This window comes from Scyliorhinus torazame, chromosome 6 (genome assembly GCF_047496885.1).
Source record: "Scyliorhinus torazame isolate Kashiwa2021f chromosome 6, sScyTor2.1, whole genome shotgun sequence".
Classification (NCBI taxonomy): domain Eukaryota; kingdom Metazoa; phylum Chordata; class Chondrichthyes; order Carcharhiniformes; family Scyliorhinidae; genus Scyliorhinus; species Scyliorhinus torazame.
In genome coordinates this window covers 265,994,696-266,018,915 of record NC_092712.1, presented here as the reverse complement: position 1 = coordinate 266,018,915, position 24,220 = coordinate 265,994,696, and the positions used below count along the sequence as shown (strand labels likewise).

Genomic DNA, 24,220 nt, shown 5'->3' with positions numbered 1-24,220 from the left:
CAGTCTACCTTAGCTAGTTCTTCTCTCATCCCATTGTAATCTCCTTTGTTTAAGCACAAAACACTAGTGCTTGATTTTACCTTCTCACCCTCCATCTGTATTTTAAATTCCACCATATTGTGATCGCTCCTTCCGAGAGGATCCCTAACTATGAGATCCTGAATCAATCCTGTCTCATTACACAGGACCAGATCTAGGACCGCTTGTTCCCTCGTAGGTTCCATTACATACTGTTCTAGGAAACTATCGCGGGTACATTGTATAAACTCCTCCTCAAGGCTGCCTTGACCGACCTGGTTAAACCAATCAACATGTAGATTAAAATCCCCCATGATAACTGCTGTACCATTTCTACATGCATCTGTTATTTCTTTGTTTATTGCCTGCCCCACCATAATGTTACTATTTGGTGGCCTATAGATTACTCCTATCAGTGACTTTTCTGCCTTACTATTCCTGATTTCCACCCAAATGGATTCAACCTTATCTTCCATAGCACCGATGCCATCCCTTACTGTTGCCCGGATGTCATCCTTAAATAACAGAGCTACGCCACCTCCCTTACCATCCACTCTGTTCTTCCGAAAGGTTTGATACCCTCGGATATTTAACTCCCAGTCATGACCATCCTTTAACCATGTTTCAGTAATGGCCACTAAATCATAGTCATTCACGATGATTTGCGCCATCAACTCATTTACCTTATTCCGAATACTACGAGCATTCAGGTAAAGTACACTTATGTTGGCTTTTTTACCTCTGTTCTGAATCTTAACACCTCGATCAGTAACGTCTCCTAAGTTATATTTCCTCATAACCTTTCTCCTAATTTTCCTTGTCGTCGAACCCATATCTTCCTGTAACAACCTGCCGCGTCGCTTACCATTAATGTTTTCACTTCCCGTTTTATTTCTTTTAGTATTCCTGGTCCTATTCACTGAGCTCCCCTCAGTCACTGTACCTTGTACTGTCGCCCTTTTTGATTTTTGACTATGGCTTCTCTGCCTTACACTTTCCCCCTTACTGCCTTTTATTTCTGTCCCTGTTTTACTACCTTCCAACTTCCTGCATCGGTTCCCATCCCCCTGCCACATTAGTTTAAACTCTCCCCAACAGCTCTAGCAAACCCCCCCCCCCCCCCTAGGACATCGGTTCCAGTCCTGCCCAGGTGCAGACCGTCCGGTTTGTCCTGGTCCCACCACCCCCAGAACCGGTTCCAATGTCCCAGGAATTTGAATCCCTCCCTCTTGCACCATCTCTCGAGCCACGTATTCATCCTCTCTATCCTGACATTCCTACTCTGACTAGCTCGTGGCACTGGTAGCAATCCTGAGATTGCTACCTTTTGAGGTCCTACTTTTTAGTTTAACTCCTAGCTCCCTAAATTCAGCTTGTAGGACCTCGTCCCGCTTTTGTACCTATATCGTTGGTGCCTATGTGCACCACGACAGCTGGCTGTTCACCCCCCCAAGAATGTCCTGCAGCCGCTCTGAGACATCCTTGATCCCTGCACCAGGGAGGCAACATACCATCCTGGAGTCTCGATTGCGTCCGCAGAACCGCCTGTCTATTCCCCTTACAATTGTGTCCCCTATCACTATAGCCCTGCCATTCTTCTTCCTGCCCAGCTGCGCAGCAGAGCCAGCCACGGAGCCATGAACCTGGCTGCTGCTGCCTTCCCCTGGTGAGCCATCTCCCTCAACAGTATCCAAAGCGGTATATCTGTTTTGCAGGGAGATGACCGCAGAGGACACCTGCACTGCCTTCCTACTCTTGCTCTGTCTTTTGGTCACCCATTTACTATCTCCCTCAGTACCTTTCACCTGCGGTGTGACCAACTCGCTAAACTTGCTATCCACGACGTCCTCAGCATCGCGGATGCTCCAAAGTGAGTCCATCCGCAGCTCCAGAGCCGTCAAGCGGTCTAACAGGAGCTGCAACTGGACACACTTCTTGCTCGTGAAGGAGCCAGGGACAGTGGACGTGTCCCTGAGCTCCCACATCGCACACGAGGAGCATGACACGGGTCTGAGATCTCCTGCCAGGTCTTAAACCTTCGGTTAACTATTTCAATTTCAATTTTCCCCCCCCCCCCCCCAAAAAAAAAAATTTAAATAAATAAATAAACAATGAAGAAAAAAATAAATAAATATACCAATGAAAAGAAACAGAAACACTACTTACCAGTCACAAAAAGCACTTCCTCCCCACCCAGCTTCGAATTCCCCTCGATTCAAATTCCCAAACTCACTCTTTGCTGTCTCACTCCTGGCTGTCTTCTCTGTCTGACTGGGAGTACTCACTGGATAACTAGAAGTTATGTGTCACTCCTTACCGACTTATCTGCTGTTCAAGTTTTAACTGTCTGTCTTGCCCGGTCCGGCCGTGTGAGACTTGAGCAGTGAAGCAGGCCCCTTGCGTTAGTGGCAAAGTGTAAAAGGAGCCGAGGGAAGGAGGACGTGCCCTTTTTGTAGCACTGGCCGCTGTAAAGCAGGAGTTTAAAGGTCCTGTTGATGGGGAGATGGTAGTGAATGAAATGTGGGGATTTGGACATGGAGTGGGGGGTACGCGGAGAGATTATGGGCATCAGCGGCGGGGGGGGGGGGGGGGGGTTGGGGGTGGGTTACTTGGCGGATGGATGTGGGGTGTACTGTGTGATGGTCAGTCTGGATATTTAAAATGGTTATGTTGAGGTTACAAGTGTCTTTTATTCCCCCTTCCCTTTCAGAGTAACTTGAGTTTAAAACTGGCAGGACCATCCAAAGTTAGTGATTTAAATTGCTTTGTCAGAGGTTTCCAGCCCAGCGCAATTGTCCAGGGGAAGTTGGTGCTTCTGGACAATTGCCAAGCAAACCCTTATCTGGGAACTTCTGAGAAATTCCCCAGTGCATCTTTGGTGTTCCCCCAAATCTGATGCTGGGGAGCCATGAATTTACGGTTGTATTTACATAGCACCTTTCACAACACTGAACAGCCCATGGACTTTCCAGTTAATTGGGTACTTTTATTTTATAAATGTTTCTATTAAAGATTTAAAGTTATATATAAAACAAAGGCAATTGTGAACATACATTGAAAACAGCAGAAAAGAAAAAAAACAAAAGAAAAACTATATATAATTTTATATATATATATATATATAATATATTGTTTTGCATTGTCCAGTAGGTGCTTTTTCCCAATTGGGTACTTTTTAAGTGTAGTTACTGATATAATGTTGGGAAATGCAGCAGCCATGTGTACTCTGCAAAGTCCTGCATTCAGTAAATAAATCTTACGCATTCAGGGGAGCAGTATTACTTGTCCCGTCTCGATACGATCTGGAGGAAACTTTTGTTTGTACAAAAACCAGTTTCTTTTAAAATGTTACAACAAACAGAACAGAAAACGCGATGGGCTAGGTGGGCATTTTTCAAATGATTCCTAATGGGCCTGGAGCCTTGCGCACAATTCATTGGTACATTTACTAATGGCTAGACATAGTGAGTGATTTGGAGCAGGGGAACTTTGTCCACATCAATAGTCAGATCAGATTGCATGCTCCTTTCCTTGAATTGCATTCACAGTAATTTCACTTGCAGTCTGCACTCGGTCGGTAATAATTACGATGCCAGGTCAGGAAAGACTTATTAAGCTGCTAAGAGAAGACAGATAGTTGTAACTGCGGAGCCGCGCCATCAGGAAGCCAGGTACGATAGTAGGGGTGCAGGGAATATGTCCTGCCAGTAAAAAGTACATTGGGTGCAGTACTGCAAACCACTTAGCTGTTGCCCACGTCAGTCCGGCAGGTCAGTCTTCCATCCATGGAGGCTCCCGGGCGATCCAAAGGTCTTGGCAACACTAGTGGACCTGCGCAGTGGAATAGATACCCGGTGATCCATCATGTGCTCAGTTTAGCTTATGACCAGAGTATTGCTGGAAATCGCCAATGTGAAGTTTGGACAGAGTGCCGTCTTGTTTCATTTACAATTGCTGCCACCAGCATTCCGAGCATGTCGGCAATGCCTTGAGGATGCAAATCTTGAATAGATAATGTTGTATTGCCGTCAGCTTAACTCAAGCATTCTGGTGAAGTTAGGTTATGTTGAAAATAATGATTTCACCAATATCATCTCTTTGGCAGGACTGAATCATTCATTATTGGGCATCAGAATGGCTGAACACCCATTGTGGGAGCAGATTGGTAGAGGTTTTGTGCATCACTATTACCAACAGTTTGATGTAGACCGAACACAGCTTGGGACTCTGTATGTAAGTTTGTGCAGTTTTGTATTAGTTGCAGAGTTTGTGTTTGTGTTGCAGCTGATTGTATCTTTTGGGGAGTAGTTTTAGTTGTGTTTCAAGACCAGAGTATTGTGAGTTCTGCTTTGGTGGGCTCCCACGATTACAGTACCTGTGCAATTCGCCATCTGCTGAACAGGGGTCTTGTTGCTGATTCTTGTTTTGCGTTCTCCGCATGACATGATAAAATAGTCCCAACAGGGAAACCATGTAATGGGAAAAGGAGAACTGTTACTTGCTGAACGAGGTTTGGAATGAATTATGTTACAGAAAGATTTCACTTACCCCATGCCACTGCAGTATCCGTTCTAAAGACTAGCTGAACTCTTAGCAATTGGGCGAATTTTGAAAGACCCAGAATCATGGAATAGGAGGAAACCATATGGCCCACTTTGTCAATGCTTTCCCCACTGTTGATGCAGTCGTCCCTTTTCCTTGTCCCATTTTCTCGTACAAAATTTTCCCTTTAAATGTGATTGACTTGGTTTCAATAGTCTCGTAAGGCAAAACATTCCATGTCTTAATTAAAACATATTAAAAAAGACACTGCTCTGAAGAGGAGTGATGAAGAGGGTAGATGAGGGACAGAGAGATTGAGGTGGGGAGGAAGGGGATGGTGGAATTAGTAGGAGAGGCAATGCTGGAGTGGAATGTGCATTAGAAACACAGACCCCAGCCTTCAAAACTGATCCTGAGTTTATGCCTCCTAACTTGGAAAGAAATGTTCCTTCACTCTCTTAATTTTGAATGCTCCATTGAATTCTGCCGCCTTAATTGTTTTAAATGATCTATCAATTATCTTTAACAAACACCGGAGATGATGACCAAAGGGAATATAAAGCGAGTAGGAAAAACGCTTTAAATTGGGAAAGTAAATGGGAGCTATGCAATTAAATTATTGAGGAATATAAGAAAGTAAAATATTCTACAGACACAAAAAAACATGGTGGGAATAAGGTCACTAAAGGGATAACACAAAATAACCCCTCCGCCAATGACTATGAAATGGCAGAAATATTGATTAGTTATTTACCAGGAAACTAACAAGCTGAGCATGATATTAGGACAGATTTTTAAAAAAAATTAAACTTATTAAGATCAAGCAGGGGAGATAATCGATGAACTAATCAAACTTCAAGGATCAAATCCCTGGTCTAGATGGATTGCATCTGGGCATAGTAAATAAAGTTAGGGAAGAGATAGCAGAGGTGCTATTTCATATCTATTAGCTTTTATTAGAAGGGAAATAATGCCAGGGGATTGACAGTCTGCTAATGTGATTGCTGTACTTAAAAGGGGAGATAGGTTAACTGATCTAATATCCTATGGATTTATTCTAACAATGGTAGGAAAGATAATGGAATCTTTATTCAAAGATGAATAGAAGAACATTTAGAAACTGAAAATATAAAAGAGTAATCTGCACAGATTTCAAGGAGAAGGTCATGTTTGACCAACCTTATTGAAATATTTGAATAAGTAATAGAGCAGATGTAATACATTCGGATTTTCAGAGACGAGAGCAGGCAGTAGAATGGTAAACAAGCTGACTACAAAACAAAGTTGCTCAGACTAGCTAATGGTGGGAAGTGGTGTTTCACAGGTAGTAGTTGTTCAACACTAATGGTTAGTAATGGAATCAGAAGTAAATTTCCAAAATCTGCGGACAATCCCAAATTGGGGGCATAGTTAATAAAAAGGACAATTGAGACAAAATACAAGAAGTCATTAATAAACTTGCAGAATAGGTGTGTAATTGGCAATTGAATTTAAATATAGATAAATGAGGTGATGTCTTCTGATGGGAAGGAGGCGTCAGCATATTGTCTGGATAATAAATTTAAATGAGGTAAATGAGAATCTCGGGATGGCAGACACAAATTGAAATGTAGCAATGCAGGTTTTAATTTTTTTTTTAAATGGCATAACGAGCTCTGGAGTTTACTTGAAGAAGGATAGAATGAAAAAACAGTAGTTTTGTTGAGCCTGTATTTAACCTTGATTAGGCCGCTTGTACTGTGCATAATTTTGGTCCCCATATTATAAAAATAACTGAAGGGAGAGGAAAATAAACTTTAGCTGCATGGAAATTTGTCAAAGGTTGTAAGTATCTACTCTTCATAACATGTCATTAATTTGGAAACTCTTTTTTTTCGCTCCAGAGTGACTGTTCCTGTTTAACATGGGAAGGACAACCTTTCCAAGGGAAAGCTGCAATAATGGAGAAAATAGCTGTATGTATAATCTGTGTTATTGAGTGCAATTCTTGTGTTAACACACATTATGATTACCGCTGTAATGTGAGTTAACCGGACTGTCACAATGTGGGGATGAATTCTCCACCCCCCCCCCAGCCGCGAGTTCCACGGAGGCAACCACTGAGTGTAACCACTGAGTCAATGTACACATGGCTACTGTGGCAAGTTTCAAAGAGCATTCTCTGGTGATGGGGTTGGAGTAATGACCGAGGAGAATCGGCAACTTGCTTTTGGAGCTGCCTTTCGGAGAGGAGATAATAGGATCCAGTTTATATCATATATGACTTCTTCTCCTGCTACACATTCCGTGGGGTGTACTATTTCTCCATGACTTGCAATGAATATGAACTTCCCCCAGTAATGGGGCGGGGCTTCCCCTTTAACAAGGGGAGCCCTCACAATATTAAAAACCTTGACCTGGGTGCAGGTCGGGGAGGGAGACCCTTCGGGGGGAGGCGATTTGTGTATTATAATAAAAAGAATATCGTTTTGCATCCTACTTGCCGTTCATGCTTAATCTCTCGGCATGGATACTGCAACCCCCCAATATTAAGATATATTAATTTGAGATCAAATACTCAATTCAGATTTTTGTAACATGTATTTCAGGTTCATTAACTTGTGAAAGTGCAATAAAAAAAGAATGGGGTGGAGTTCCTTCCTGAAAATGTGCGGCAGGTTGTTGTATATAGTTTTATGGAATGGTATCAGATGTGGAAATCCGACATGCCTGCTTAACCTGTTTCTGTAAAGATTTGACCAAGTGCAGTAGCTATGGGAATACATGACTGATTTTTTTTTTTAACGGGATGTATACAGTATTCTGGCTCAAGGGCCTAAGTAAAGGATTTTTATCCATCATGCTGCTCTGCCTTGTCACCCAGCCTATTCAAAGTCTTTTGTCAGTGGTGTTTTGTGTGATACCAATAAGTAAGTCTGTGTCTTCAGAAAGAATTGGAATATTTTTGTTGATAAATTTCTATGGTTGGCAAATTAAATCTGGAATCTACTGTGTGCTATTTGATATATTGAGCAAGGATTATCCGTGGTGATTCCATGCGTTGGTGCTTTCAAGGGCTCTGTGTCTGTGATTTCCTGAATGTGTGCTTCCTGCAATGCCACTTTTCCCAGGGTGTGCCTGATTGCAGAGTAACCCAGTGATGTACACATTAAGTGCACTTGCTAATAATAAAACAATATAAGCCTAACAACGTGAAGGGGATATATCCACTACTTTTCACTGGCAAGCAGACCCTTCATTCGAGTCAGTCGCAAGATATTTGTCCTGAGCACTGGAGGTTGTTTTGAGAACTTCAAAGTAGTTGCATTTTCTTTACGCTTTGGAAACTTGCCACATCACAATTGTGGTTTTGCGTCTCTCTCCCTTTGCTAATGGTTTTGTCATTGATCGTTTGACTGAATCTTAAACATGAAGTGAAACTTTATTTGCTACATCTCTTGTTTTTAAATTCTCTAGAGCCTACCATTCCAGAAAATACAGCATAATATAACTGCGGAGGACCATCAACCAGCACCAGATAGCTGTGTTCTCAGTATGGTGGTAGGACAGCTAAAGGTGAGTAGGGAAATTTGCTCCGTAATTGTGGGTTTCTTTCAGTGGAGAATTACTGTGTTACAGTGATGTGGCTCAGTAACCGAACAGACAGCATCTTGCCTTCAACAACAAAATTGGGTGTTTAGAATTGGAACTATGAACAAACCAATAAAACTCTGTCCTTGTGTATTTCACTGATTTATTTATTGTCATCAGAGTGAAATTGGTAATTACATTTTTTAAAAGGGCAGTGGAACTTGGGTCGACCTTTGAGCTCTGCAGTCCTAGTCCACTATTCAATTAAATCAATTTGCCCACATTGCTTCATAACCCTTAATACCCTCCCCTGACAAACACCTATCAATCTCAGTTTTTAATTTTCAATTACCTAATCACAAGAACCTTTTAGGGCAGAGTTTCCACATTGCTACTTGCAGATTGAGAAAAAAAGAGATGTTTCACGTTGCATTTATCAGGCTAGGTAGGTAAGAATACCAATTTTAAAGGGAGCAGCAACTTTATTCTCTTTGAGAGGAGAGTGTTTCACCAATTTTTACAGATGCACCATAGAAAGCATCCTATCTGGCTGTATCACAGTCTGATCTGGCAACTGCTCGGCCCAAGACCGATCATAAACTTCAGAGAGTCGTGAACACAGCCCATCAGACAAGCCTGCCTCACAACCATTGACTCTGCCTACATCTCCCGCTGCCTCAGGAAAGCGAGCAACGTAAAGACCCCTCCCACCCAGGTTACTCGCTGCAAAAGTCTGAGAACACACACTAACAAGTTCAAAACAGCTTCTTCCCCACTGTTACCTGACCCCTGAATGACCCTCTTATGGACTAAACCGATCTCTTCTCACACCTTCTCTACTGAGAAGTACTACACTCCGTATGCTCACCCGTTGCCTGTGCCTATGTATTTACACTGTGTATTTATGTATCTCCTATGGTTTTTTTCACTTATTGTTGATCTGTCTGGACTGTATGCAGAATAATACTTTTCACTGTACCTCCATACGCGTGACAATAAAACCAATCCAAATGTTACCATAAAGAATGCAGAGAGTAGATAACTTCCATGCCGTTGTTTAAATTCAAAGCCAACTGGTTGACTCTGGTCAGGGAATTGCTGTGGGGAATGAACCAGAGACTGATTGTCCCCCAAGCTTTTTTGAATTGAAAAAGACACACTGCATGCACATGCTCCTTCTATCTGCAAAGGATAGGGCCATTTGTGAATATATGTAGTTTCTAACGTGTGTAAGTGAGCCACACTGCGAGCCCAACTGATCAGCTTCAATTGGTTGTCAGTGTAATTCTTGGCGCTATTAAGATTGTTTAGCAAGTGCTGTCCAGTTGTGGAATCACAGCTAATGTTGGAAACCTCAAATAGGGCCTGAGCCATTTGCTTGCTTGATACCGAAAAAGGCACATCTTAACCATTCTGTGGGATAATGGTTACTCTGATTAGGTATTTGCTCGCTGTATATTGCTCAAACTCATGCCTAAGATTGCCACTTTCAGCCCTGAAAGGTACCCAGTTTAGCTCAGATTACCAAGGGAGGGTAAGGTGTCTCTTTTTGAGCAACGAGTGAAGCTAGCTGTTTCATGCTGCTACTATGCAGTTTCAACATGAGTGGTATTCTCCCACAATAGGATGCTGCCATCAAACTAAAAATATGTTTTGCCTCCCACACAAATGAGTAATTTGGTTTATAGATTTCAGTGCCAGTGTGAATCCAGGTATGTAGGCCGCACGTCCCAATGACTACCGGATTGTATCAAACAGCATGTCCCTTTGAGTGAAACAAAAAAATACTAACCGTACCCAAACAGACTGTGTACTTTTATTTAAAAAAAAAAAAAAAATTTTTTTTTAAAATCGTTCTTGGGATGTGGGCATTTCTGGCTGGGCCAGTATGTTGTCGTCCATCCCTAATTGCCCTTGAACTGAGTGGTATGCTAGGCCATAATAGTGGGGGGCAGTTGAGAGTCAATCGCATCACTGTGTAAATCTGTAATCCCATGTAGGCCAGACCGGGTAACAACGTCAGATTTCCTTCACTGATAATCCAGGGAACGACAGGCCGGTGAGACTTGTGTCAGTGGTAGGGAAATTACTGGAGAGAATTCTTCGAGACCGTATATGCTCCCATTTGGAAGCAAGTGGACGTATTAACGAGAGGCAGCACAGTTTTGTAAAGGGGAGGTCGTGTCTCACTAACTTAATAGCGTTTTTCGAGGAGGTCACAAAGATGATTGATGCAGGTAGGGCAGTGGATGTTGTCTATATGGACTTCAGTAAGGCCTTTGACAAGGTCCCTCATGGTACACTAGTACAAAAGGTGAAGTCACAAGGAATCAGGGGTGAGCTGGCAAGGTGGATACAGAACTGGCTAGGCCATAGAAGGCGGAGAGTAGCAATGGAAGGGTGCTTTTCTAATTGGAGGGCTGTGACTAGTGGTGTTCCGCAGGGATCAGTGCTGGGGCCTTTGCTGTTTGTAGTATATATAAATGATTTGGAGGAAAATGTAACTGGTCTGATTAGTAAGTTTGCGGATGACACAAAGGTTGGTGGAATTGCGGATAGCAATTCGGAGGATACAGCAGGATTTAGATCGTTTGGAGACTTGGGCAGAGAGATGGCAGATGGAGTTTAATCCAGACAAATGAGAAGTAATGCATTTTGGAAGGTTTAATACAGGTAGAGAATATACAGTGAATGGTTGAACCCTCAAGAGTATTGACAATCAGAGAGATCTAGATGTACAGGTCCATAGGTCACTGAAAGGGGCGACACAGGTGGAGAAGGTAGTCACGTAGGCATATGGCATGCTTGCCATCATTGGCCGGGGCATTGAGTATAAAAATTGGCAAGTCATGTTGCAGCTGTATAGAACATTAGTTAGGCCACGCTTGGAGTATAGTGTTCAATTCTGGTCGCCACACTACCAGAAGGATGTGGAGGCTTTGGAGAGGGTGTAGAAGAGATTTACCAGGATGTTGCCTGGTATGGAGGGCATTAACTATGAGGAGAGGTTGAATAAACTTGGTTTGTTCTCACCGGAACGACGGAGGTTGAGGGTCGACCTGATAAGAGGCCTACAGAATTATGAGTGGTATAGACAGAGTGGCTAGTCCGAGGCTTTTTCCCAGGGTAGAAGGGCCAATACTAGGGGGCACAGGTTTAAGGTGCGCGGGACAAGGTTTAAAGGAGATGTACGAGGCAAGTTTTTGACACGAGGGTAGTGGGTGCCTGGAACTCGCTGCCGGGGGAGTCTTGACAAATGCATGAATAGGATGGGAATAGAGGGATATGGACCCCGGAAATGGAGAAGATTTTAATATACGGCAGCATGGTCGGCACGGGCTTGGAGGGCCGAAGGGCCTGTTCCTGTGCTGTTCTAGTGAACCAGATGGGTTTTTTACAACACATCAGCAACGGTTTCATGGACATCATTAAACTTTTAATTCCAGATTTTTATTGAATTCAAATTTCTCCATCTGCCATGGTGGATTCAAACCCGAGATCTCTGGATTACTAATCCAGTGACAAAACTACAATATTGCTTGCAAAACTCAAACTTAGTGTCCAACATTAGATGTGATTCTGTGGTTGGACAGCACTTGCTAAACAATCTTGATTGTGCTGAGAATTACACTGAAAGCCAGTTTAAGATGATCAGTCAGGCTTGAAATGTGCTCACTTTTATATGTGCTAAGTGTCATGAGAATGTCGCTTTAAGAAATGTTTGGCTGCTCATATTACTGCAGTGATGTCAGAGTGTGGGTGGAGCTGGGCTGTCTGTCAGCTTTTTACTTTCGTTTCGGGCTGCTTGCTGCAGGTTGTGTTTTATTTTTGTTTTCAGTGTTGGAGCTGAAGCCAGACAGAGCAGGTGTACTGTTGATCTCTGTGCCATGGAAAGACTATCTCTTGATCATTTGGTGAATTCCGAATTATAAATATTCTCAGTAGTGAATGTAATCCTAATGTGCTTCTGTTAAAAGGTGTTTCTTTTCTCTTCTAGATGTTGTTTGGGAAGTTATTAAGGACTATTTAGTGTTGTATTCTTTGGGGGTTGTATTTGAATTGATGGTTGCTAAGATATTCACGGCTTGTTTTAAAAAGGTTAACTTGAGTTCATAGAATAAACATTGTTTTGTTTTAAAAACCACTGGTCCATTTTCTGCTGTACCATACCTGTCATCATAGATTATCATAGAATTTACAGTGCAGAAGGAGGCCATTCGGCCCATCGAGTCTGCACCGGCACTTGGAAAGAGCACCCTACCCAAGGTCCACACCACCACCCTATCCCCATAACCCCACCCAACACTAAGGGCAATTCTGGACACCAAGGGCAATTTATCATGGCCAATCCACCTAACCTGCACATCTTTGGACTGTGGGAGGAAACCGGAGCACCCGGAGGAAACACACGCACACACGGGGAGGATGTCCAGACTCCGCACAGACAGTGACCCAAGCCGGAATCGAACCTGGAACCCTGGAGCTGTGAAGCAATTGTGCTATCCACAATGCTACCGTGCTGCCCCATAGAGTGTAGAGTGAGCCGTGTGCTCCCCATACCACAATCTCTTAAAAGTTGTGGGTCAGGTGAACTCCATGATACACATTGGGGTTCTCTAAAACCCTGGCCCATAACAACTTGGGGGTTCGAGGGGGATAAAAGTCTATCTATTGGATTGGCTTCGTGAACTTAAAGACAGTGAGGGGCGAGCATATTGTGGTTGCTTTTCAGGTGTGGTATTTCAGTTTAAGTGGGGGGTGTGTTGTGGACAATGGCTCTTTCAGAGGCTGAGAAGTTTTTGGGGGTGGAGATGGTCACACGCAGTACCTTACGGACAGAGACTAAAAGCAGACTTAGATTTGGCAAAAACATTGCAGTTGACATTACCTGGCAAAATGCGGAATGATGAAGTAATTATGGCGATGGCTAAGCGTTTAAAGTTGCCTGAGATAGAGTTTGACTCATCGGAAATGGCAAAAATTCAGTTACAAATTAAACAAATGGAACACGAGAGAATTAAAGCAGCTTGAATACGAAAGAGGAAAAAGAAAGAGAGCGGAAAGAGATAGAGAGGAAAAAGAAAAGGAGAGAGAGAAGAAAGGAGAAAAGAATAGCCCGAGCAGAACAAAAAGAAAAGTAGATACAGATCAGGGAAAAAGATAAAGAGAGAGTTTGAACTTCAGAAAATGGCCATGAAACATGACAGTCAGTTAAAATTGGCAGATGTAAAGGGAAACGTACAATTGGTTGATAGTGAGAAAGAGCGTCAAAAGTTGAAGGCTTGGTGGGGATCTATTTATAAACAGGGGCTGTTTAGCACAGGGCTAAATCGCTGACTTTGAAAGCAGACCAAGGCAGGCCAGCAGCACGGTTCAATTCCCGTAACAGCCTCCCCGAACAGGCGCCGGAATGTGGTGACTAGGGGCTTTTCACCGTAACTTCATTTGAAGCCTACTTGTGACAATAAGCAATTTTCATTTCATTTCATATATGTCAAAGCATTGGCAAGGTTTGACGAGAAGGAGGTGGAAGCCTTTTTTTATTTCATTTGAGAAGGTGGCTAAACAAATGAAATGGCCACAGGACATGTGGGTATTACTGATCCAAACAAAGCTGATAGGTAGGGCTAGTGAAGTGTTTGCATCACTACTGGAGGAGGTATCCAGGACGTATGAGGAGGTGAAAAAATCCATCTTGGGTGATTATGAGCTAGTGCCTGAAGCTTGCAGACAAAATTTAGAAATTTAAGGAAAGAATTTGGTCAAACATACATGGAGTTTGAAAGTAATTTTGATAGGTGGATAAGGGCTTTGAAAATAGACCAAACGTATGAAGCTCTCCGAGAAATTATACTTTTGGAGAAGTTTAAAAATTCCATACCTGATGTAGTGAGAACTCGTGTGGAAGAGCAGAGGGTTAAAACTGAGATTAGCAGCAGAAATAGAAGATGATTATGAATTAGTTCATTAATCAAAGCTTGGTTTCCGACATCAGTTTCAGCCTGTGAGGGATAGAAACTGGGGACATGAGAAATACTCAAGCGGTAAAGGTAAAGGTGATCTGATGGGAGACAATAAAGAGAGTGTACCTCAGGTTAAAAAATAAATCCAGGAGGGTGGAAGGGACATGAAGTTTCAAATGCTTTCACTGTAATAAACTAGGCCATGTAAAGTCAGTGTTGGTGGTTGAAGAAAAGCACTGGGAAGGCTGATGTGGTAAAACAGGATAAGACTGGGTGAAAGTGGTAAAGGAAAGCCCAAGTGAAGCGAAGGGGGTGCTAAAGATTGTACAGCCTGATCAAGAGGTGATTGATAAGGTGCCAGATCTCTTTAAAGAATTTACTCGTGTGGGTATCGGGAGGAGCAGGTAAAGAAGTCACAATTTTAACAGATATGGGAGCTAGTCAATCCTTAATGGTAAGAGATGAGGAGTTATGTAGTTTGGGAAGAATATTGCCAGAAAAGGTGGTGATACGTGGAATTCAGGGTGAGAGGAGTAGCGTTCCATTATATAAGGTAAGGTTGGAAAGTCCAGTGAAGAGTGGTGAAGTGGTAGTAGGGGTAATAGATAAACTGTTTATCTTGGGTAATGATATAGCTGGATCGCAGGTGGGAGTGATGCCTACTGTGGTTGATAAGCCAGTGGAAAATCAGACAACTGCAGTGTTGAAGGACGAATATCCTGGGATTTTTCCGGATTGTGTAGTAACAAAGTCGCCAAGTCATAGGTTAAGACAAGAGGAGAAATCAAAGAGTGAAGATGAAGTTGAAGTGCAATTATCAGAAACGATTTTTGCTCAGATGGTTGAAAAAGAACAAGAACCGGAGGAGAATGAGGTAGATATTTTTAGTTCAGGAAAATTGGCGGAGTTACACCGGAAAGATGTAGAAATAAAACGGATGTATCAGAAAGCATACACGGAAGAGGAATCTGAGTGTATACCAGAGTGTTATTACCGTAAAAGTGATGTCTTGATGAGAAAATGGAGACCTTTACATATGCAGGCGGATGAAAAGTGGGCAGCAGTTCATCAAGTAGTATTGCCGGTAGGGTATAAGAAATGAGGTGTTGCGAGTTGCACATGAGGTACCAGTGGGAGGTTATTTGGGCATAAGGAAAACTCAAGCTAAAATTTTTATTGGCCTGGACTACATAAAGGTGTAGTTAAATTTTGTTGATCATGTCACACATGTCAAGTGATAGGGAAACCTCAAGCAGTGATAAAACCAGTGCCCTTTATACCCATTCCAGCATTTGAGGAACCTTTTACAAGGGTCCTAATCGATTGCTTAGGACCGCTTCCTAAAACAAGACTATAATGGATGTGTCTACTAGGTTTCCAGAGGCCATTCCAGTACGTAATATTACAGCTAAGAAGATTGTGCAGGAATTACTTAAATTCTTTACTAGATATGGAAATACAATCGGATCAAGGATCGAATTTTACCTCGGTTGTTCAAAGAAGTTATGGATAGCTTAGGAATAAAACAATTTAAATCAACTGCATACCACCCAGAATCGCAGGGAGGGTTAGAAAGGTGGCATCAGACATTAAAGACAATGTTGAGGGCTTATTGTCAAGATTATCCAGAGGATTGAGATAAAGGAATTCCATTTGTACTGTTTGCAATTAGGGATGCACCTAATGAGTCTACGAAATTTAGTCCTTTTGAACTAATTTTTGGTCATGGTAAGAGTACCACTTAAATTGATTAAGTAAAAATTGGTGAGTGAGAAATCAGAACTTACATTATTGGATTACGTGTCAAATTTTAGGGAACGATTAAATAGAGCAGGTGAATTGGCTAGACAACATTTGAAAGTTGCACAAAATGTGATGAAGGGTCGCGGACAAGAAATCCAAAGTTCGTAGTTTTGCCAGTGGAGATAAAGTTTTAGTGCTGTTACCAGTGGTAGGTGAACTTTTTAAAAGCTACGTTTTGTGGACCTTATCAGATTGAAAGGAAATTAAGTGAGGTGAATTGTGGTAAAAACACCAGATAGAAGGAAGACTCACCGAGTGTGTCATGTGAATATGCTTAAAAGGTACTTTGAAAGGGAAGGAGAGAAAAAGGAGGTGTTAATGATTCTAACTCAAAGTGACGAACCAAATCCAGATGACTGTCAATTTGGCATACCTCAAATTAAATTGGAAAATGAGGATGTTCTTAAAAATTTAGATGAATTGTTAAGTTACCTTCCAGAGGAAAAACAAACTGACCTGAAAGAGTTATTGATATCACGTGGGCAAGTTTGTAGAGATAAATTGGGAAGTACTAAAATGGCTATACATGATGTAGATGTGGGAACTGCTGTTCCAAAAGAACAACATCCATACAGACTTACCCCTTTAAATTGGCACAGGTTAACAAAGAGATTGGGAGTATGCTTAAAAATGGCATAATTGAAGTGGGTTGCAGCCAATGGAGCTCACCCATAGTGATGGGACCAAAACCAGACGGTACCCAACGGTTGTGTGTGGACTATAGAAAGGTTAATGCAGTTACAAGAACGGACTCTTACCCTATCACACGTTTGGAGGATTGCATTGAGAGTGGGATTGCATTGAGAAAGTGGGACAATCCGCTTTTATTTCCAAACTGGATTTACTTAAAGGTTACTGGCAGGTACCTTTATCCGAAAGGGGAAAGGAGATTTCAGCTTTTGTGATTCCAGATGGTACATACCAATTCAAAGTTAAGCCATTTGGCATGAAAAACGCACCAGCCACATTTCAACAGTTAACTAATACAGCTGTTTCAGGATTACCCAATTGTGCGGTATACATCGACGATCTGGTAATTTTCAGCCAGACATGGACAGAACATTTGAAACATCTGATGGAGTTATTCGATCGACTTCAGGAGGCAGGTTTGGTGATAAACCTAGCCAAAAGTGAATTTGGAAAAGCCCAAGTCACTTTCCTTGGAGTTTCCGATACTCTCATGACAAAGGGAAATAATGCGTTTTTGTGGCATGAGTGGATTTGATCGAACATTTGTGCAAAAGTTTTGTAGCGTGATTGCTCCACTGATGGACTTGCTGAAGAAACGTCAAAAATTCAGTGGACAGCGGACTTTCAAAAGGCATCTGACGGCCTGAAAGCTGTGATAACCAATGCTCCTGCGTTGGAGAATTGCAAGGAACTCTTGTGATCAGATTGAACTGAAGATGCTGACTTTAAAGAGAAATGCCGAGGCGTAGAGAAATGGACGGATCGTGCAGAGACCTTGTTCAAAGAGACTGTCAATCGAGAAGGATTCCAGTTGGAGGAAGAAGAAAAAAAATGGACTATATTATTATACCCGTTTGCATGTGTTGTTTTTTGAAACAAAAAAGTATATTTACTGTGTGTATTTCTTAAAGGATAGTGAAAAGGTGAAAAATGAAACTATCTTGAAGTTGATGGGGGTTTTTTTTTTCTTGGGGAGAGGTGTCATGAGAATGTCGCTTTAAGAAATGTTTGGCTGCTCATATTACTGCAGTGATGTCAGAGTGTGGGTGGAGCTGGGCTGTCTGTCAGCTTTTTACTTTCATTTCAGGCTGCTTGCTGCAGGTTGTGTTTTATTTTCGTTTTCAGTGTTGGAGCTGAAGCCAGACACAGCAGGCGTACTGTTGATCTCTGCCATGGAAAGACTATCTCTTGATCATTTGGTGAATTCAGAATTATAAATTTTCTCAGTAGTGAATGTAAACCTAATGTGCTTCTGTTAAAAGATGTTTATTTTCTCTTCTGGATGTTGTTTGGGAAGTTATTAAGGATTACTTAGTGTTGTATTCTTTGGGGGTTGTATTTGAATTAATGGTTGCTAAGATGTTCACTGTTTGTTTTAAAAAGGTTAACTTGAGTTCATAGAATAAACATTGTTTTGCTTTATAAAAAAAAAAAAAAAAACTTTTCCATTTCTGCTGTGCCACACCTGTAGAGTGGGCCGTGTGCTCCCCATACCACAATCTCTTAAAAGTTGTGGGTCAGGTGAACTCCATGGTATACTTTGGGATTCTCTAAACCCTGGCCCATATCACTAAGCACTACATGTATTCACTTACAGGGTCGTCTTTTGCAGACAGAGGAGCATGTCCTTGCATTACGCCTTTTTCAACTAAACAAACTTTTTGGGGCAGCCTACTTTGGTTCATTCCCCATGGCAATACCTTAACCAATCAGTCGACTGGTTGGTTTGAATTGAAACAAAAATGTGGCAGTTAACTGTCCTCTGTGCATTCTCCATAGCAACACTGCTACCAATCAGAGTCCACTTGTTAACCAATCGGATCTTTTCTTATGCAGTACAGATTGTTACCTTTGAGATTTGGTATTCTTGCCTACCTGTTCTGATGAGTGCAGGACAAAAAGCTTCAACAGCATTTTTTTTTTCTCAGTAATACTCTAGTCCTTGATTTCACCCTTTAACAGCCTGGTTAGGGGCAGCACGGTAGCATTGTGGATAGCACAATTGCTTCACAGCTCCAGGGTCCCAGGTTCGATTCCGGCTTGGGTCACGGTCTGTGCGGAGTCTGCACATCCTCCCCGTGTGTGCGTGGGTTTCCTCCGGGTGCTCCGGTTTCCTCCCACAGTCCAAAGATGTGCAGGTTAGGTGGATTGGCCATGATAAATTGCCCTTAGTGTCCAGAATTGCCCTTAGTGTTGGGTGGGGTTACTGGGATATGGGGATAGAGTGAGGTGCTGAACTTGGGTAGGGTGCTCTTTCCAAGAGCCGGTGCAGCCTCGATGGGCCGAATGTCCTCCTTCTGCATTGTAAATTCTATGATCTACGGTTCTAATTAAGATTTCCCCCCCCCCCCCCGCCCCTCCATGCAACAAAAAGCAAAATCCTTTAACCGTCTTAAACACCTCAATTAGGTCACTCTTTCTGCTCCAAGAAATACAAGCCTAAATCATGCAGCCTGTCCTCTTGTCATAGCTGTAGTAACATTCTGGTAAATCTCTAGTGAAATCCACCAAACCAATGAATCTGTGATAATTTAAAGGCAGTTGCTGTGATTCTGTGCCCATGTTCGCCAGGAGTGCACAGGGCGACGTGGCTGCAAAATCCCGCAAGACTGAAAAGAAGAACAGTGTTTTCCGATTCTCCCCACTCCTTGCCCTCGCCACTGAGCGGATGAGGGAATCCCCACCCACCCACATTTGGAAAAAAACGGTCATGCTGGCAAGGTTTACAACTGCTTTTCAAAAATGGGAACCAGGAGAAGGGAGCAGGGAGCCCGCTGGGGGCGCACAGCTAAATATAGATACCCTGGGGGGAGTGGGACATGGCAGAGCAGTACACAGCATTCTGCACTTCCCCCTGGCAATGCCGAGAGGGCCCTTTGGGGAGCTCCATTTGGAGATTCCCCTTTTTATTTGGGGGGGGGGGGGGGGTGGGAATTGCTGTTTGGGGGGTGGGAAATGCCGTTTGGGGGTGGTTCTTGGTGTGTGTCGGGGGGGGGGGGGGCCTCGTGTGTGTCGGGAGGGGGCCCTATCCCCATAACCCAGTAACCCCACCCAACACTAAGGGCAATTTATCATAGCCAATCCACCTAACCTGCACATCTTTGGACTGTGGAAGGAAACCGGAGCACCCGGAGGAAACCCATGCACACGCTGGGAGGATGTGCAGATTCCGCACAGACAGTGACCCAAGCCGGAATCTAACCTGGGACCCTGGAGCTGTGAAGCAATTGTGCTATCCACAATACTACCGTGCTGTCCCAACTGGCACAAAAGGCTGGCTGTGCGGCCTGCAAGTAACACGCCTTGGCCAATAACGGAAAATTCTGCCCCTTGTTTAACACATTTTCAAATGTGATGTGACCAATTCCTACTATGCTGAAATTAAAATGTCAGTTTGGAATTGGTTCAGCAGCTGAATTGGATTTAATTCCATGACAAAAGCCGAACTCTTCGGTTGAGTATCTGTTCAGCATGGCTTTTGCAGAAACGCTTAATGGTTCAGTGCTGCCTTTGGTGCGAGACTGATGATTGGGATCACTTCTGCCAGAGGCATCCTCCTGGCATTCATTGAGCTTTTGAGCTGTTTTTGCACTCGTGCTAGCAATTTGATCAACTGTTCCAACAGCCAATTGAGTAGTCTTGATGCACTGCTCAACTGTATAATTTTTACATTTTGGAAGTGCAAAAGTGCCAAAGCTTGGATATTTAAATAGTTAGAAGCACAAAGCTGGTCAGAAATTGCCAAGAAATGTAAAAAATAATTTTTTATTTTTTTAAACAAACCATTTTATTGAGGTATTTTTGGCATTGTAAACAGTTACAGCTTACAGAAATATGCAAACATCAACAGAAAACCAACATTTCAACCAAACCATAATGCACATACCTGCTCCTCTCCCACCTACACTCCACGTCTGTTTATCCCTCCTACTCTACCTTAATCTCCCCCTCCCCTCCAGCTGACGCTCACTCTCCCGCGAAGAAGTCGATGAATGGTTGCCACCTTCGGGCGAACCCCAATACAGATCCCCTCAAGGCGAACTTGATTTTTTTCCATACCCAGAAAACTTGACATGTCTGAAAGCCATAGTCCGGTCTTTGGGGGTTTTAAGTCCCTCCGTGCCAGCAGTATTCGCCGCCAGGCTATCAGGGAAGCAAAGGCCAGAACATTGGCCTCTTTCTCCCCCTGGACTTCCGGGTCCTCCGAAACCCTGAAAATTGTCACCTCTGGACTCATCACCACCCTTGTTCTCAGCACCCGGGACATGACATCCGCAAATCCCTCCCAGTACCCCCTAAGCCTAGGGCATGCCCAAAACATGTGGATGTGGTTCACTGGTCCTCCCGTGCATCTAGCGCACTTGTCCTCTACCCCAAACAATTTGCTCATCCGAACCACTGTCATGTGAGCCCTGTGAACGACCTTAAACTGAATCAGGCCGAGCCTGGCACACGTTGCGGTTGAGTTTACCCTATTCAGGGCTTCCGCCCATACCCCATCCTCCATCTCCCCGCCGAGTTCCTCCTCCCATTTGAGTGTCAGCTCCTCCTTCTGGGACTCTTCCCCCTTCATGAGCACCTTGTAAATATCCGAGACTCTACCCTCTCCTCCAGAGACTATTCTGTCCTATTGGCGGGAGGCATGGGAAGGATGGGACCTTTCTGCGTACAAGGCCCTGCACCTGTAAGTACCTAAATTAATTTCCTCTTTCCAGCCCAGCTTTCTCCTCCAAATCCCTCAAACTTGCAAAGTTCACCTCCAGGAACATATCACTCACCCTCGCCCGCCGCCATGCTCGAAACCCTCCATCCATGTTCCCGCGGGCGAATCGATGGTTATCACAAATTGGAGCCCAGACTGACGCCCCCACCTCCCCTGCATGATTTCTCCACTGGCCCCAAATCCGCAGGGCCATCCCCACTACTGGGCTGGTGGAGTACCTGGCCGGCGCAAGCGGTACAGGAGCCGTGACCAGGGCTGCCAAACTGGTGCCCCTGCACGAAGCCGCCTCCATCATAAAACCTAATTTAACAATTAACCAGACGATTAATGGAAATGTTTGAACTTGAATTATAATTTATACTTTGTTTCTGAATTGATTATACAAAGTTGATGCCTTGTTCTAATTCCATGAATTTTGTTATTGAATTAGACAAGTGTATTTGAATTAGACAAGTGTATTTGTTGGTGTACCTTGATTTCCCATGCAAATGGCGCTTTCTAAATGCAAATCTTTATTGGCTGCAGTCAGTGTGAAATTTGTGCGCATACTTTTAAACACGGAAAAAGAAGCCTCCAAAGTAAACTCTTCTGGTCAATTCCATTAAAAAATATATATATATAAATACATTCTGCTCCAGATTTACATTTTGTGCCAAAAGAATCTACTTTGAATTAACTTTAAATTAAGAGGAATAGATGATATCTGGTTATAAAGGAAGTGTTTTAATAATTCAGTGTATTTCTTCAGTGGTTTCGTCTAACTTCTACCTCCTTTGATTTAATTTTGAACTTTCAACAGATCCGTTTTCTGTTGGATGTATGCTCCGAAGCTCATGAATAAAGCACACACTTAAATTTATCAATAAGCATTTTTATCCAATTCTTGTATTGGAATTAATGAAAATCCAAATATTAAAAAGGTTATTTCCAGAACACTTTCTCACTTAAGCTTCTCATAGCAATTGCAGAGGGAGCGACAGGGTGGTACAATGATTAGCACTGTTGTTTCACAGCGCCAGGGACCTGGTTTCAATTCCAGCCTTGGGTGACTGTCTGTGTGGAGGTTGTACGTTCTCGCTGTGTCTGCGTGGGTTTCCTCCGGGTGCTCCGGTTTCCTTCCACAGTCCAAAGATGTGACGATTAGGTGGATTCGCTCTGTTAAATTGCCCCTTAGTGTCCAAAGATGTGCAGGGTAGGTGGGGTTACGGGGTTAGGGAGGGGGCCTAGGTAGGTGCTCTTTCAGAGGGTCAGTGCAGACTCGATGGACCGAATGGCCACCTGTAGTGCAGGAGTATTTTTGAGTGTTGCAGGCATTTCACATACCTAATTTTAAAAAATATATATTTATATAGTATAAAGTTTACAGTGACAGTAACTTGCACATGTTGCTGTTAATCGTGTCCCAGATTTGAATGCAGTCTAGATTGATTTAATTTTGTCTTATTGCCCTAATAAAATGAGTAATAGATTGACAAGTTGTCAACCGTCTTTCGAAAATGGATAGAGCTTTGCATTCAAATGTAGAGTAATTTAATTTTCATGCCACTCAGGAAATTTAAATTACTTTATACATTGCTGTACCATTCTGCAGTCGTCTTTTTTGTAAAACTGCCATAAAAAGCTAAAAATGTATTCATGGTATTGTATGACATGGCCACAAAACATCATCATGCACCTTAAATTATTTTTTTAAGCATTTAATGAAGGTGAGCTCTTGGACAGACATCCGAGAGAGCGCTTCTGCTTTTCGAGTGGTGCCATGGGTCTCTTGTTACCTGCTGAGTGCAGATCAAGCCTCTGCTTAACGTCTCATCTGAAAGACAGCACTCCATTGCAGTGCAGCACTTCTGCATTGGAATATCGGCTTGGATTTGCTGCTCCGGAGTAGAACTTTAACCTGCAATTGTCTTGACTCTTGAGGCTAGCCAGTACTATGTTTTTTTTTTTTATAAATAGTGCTGTACAAATCTAGTGAAAGGTTAATTTTTCTTTTCGTTCCACTATATAACCTCAACTAATTCAAATCTTTTGTCTCTCCCTTTAGGTGGATGATGACCCCGTAATGGGATTTCATCAGTTATTCCTTCTGAAAAATGATAGTGACAAGTGGATCTGCACAAATGACATGTTCAGATTGGCTCTCCATAACTTTTGCTAGGCTGTACTTTAGCCACTGGTATACAGTCTGAAATTATAGTGAAGTGGTGTATTCACAAGGGCACTGTTGTGGTACAGGACCAACATAATGAACTGAATTACTTAATGAAAACGATTGCAGTATTTTCCTGTTAGATTTTCAACCTGTTCAGCATTCAATAGTCAGGTGCAAGATCACTGTTTATGCAACCAGTAACTGACAATGACTGCATTTTGAAGTTATCTGTAAATGGCTTCCTCTGGTGTCTTTTTTTTTTGTTTGTGAAGTATTTGAGCATCAATTGAAAATTTCTGATAGGACCTTTCATGAAGGATATTTTTACAGGACCTTTCATGAAGGATATTTTTACAAAGAAAAAAGGTCACTGATCAATTCAGAAACATATCATCCGTACTTGTCAGATTCTTGTAAAATGTTCACAGTGGACACTTGCCTGTTTTCAGAATGTGATTTTGAATAAAAGCAACATTAGTAAATGCTTCTATAAATCTACACACTTACACAAGCAACTCGGTTGGAAGTGATGACCCCATAAGCTGCAACCAGTGCAGCTCTGTAAAGGCCTGTGTTTTATTGCCATCTATAAATGATAATTTGACTACAGAATCGAGGAATTATTTTTATTTTTATTTTTTCTTCTAAATGTAGAGTACCCAATTCATTTTTGTGTTCAATCCACCAACCTTGCACATCTTTGGGTTATGGGGGCGAAACCCACGCAAACACTGGGCGAATGTGCAAATTCCACACGGA

General features: G+C 42.7%; 1 protein-coding gene across 2 annotated transcripts in view; it reads left to right on the top strand.

Annotated features, from left to right (window-relative positions):
* Positions 1 to 23,943, top strand: part of LOC140425410 (nuclear transport factor 2-like) — a 42,752-nt gene extending 18,809 nt beyond the window's left edge. For both annotated transcript variants that reach the window (XM_072509661.1, XM_072509660.1), the window contains exons 2-5: positions 4,124 to 4,251; positions 6,444 to 6,515; positions 8,017 to 8,115; positions 23,354 to 23,943. In XM_072509661.1, coding sequence (XP_072365762.1) covers positions 4,153 to 4,251; positions 6,444 to 6,515; positions 8,017 to 8,115; positions 23,354 to 23,467 — 384 coding nt within the window. In that variant the 5' untranslated portion in view covers positions 4,124 to 4,152 and the 3' untranslated portion in view covers positions 23,468 to 23,943. The remainder of the gene's footprint in view (positions 1 to 4,123; positions 4,252 to 6,443; positions 6,516 to 8,016; positions 8,116 to 23,353) is intronic.
* Positions 23,944 to 24,220: the final 277 nt, after the last annotated feature.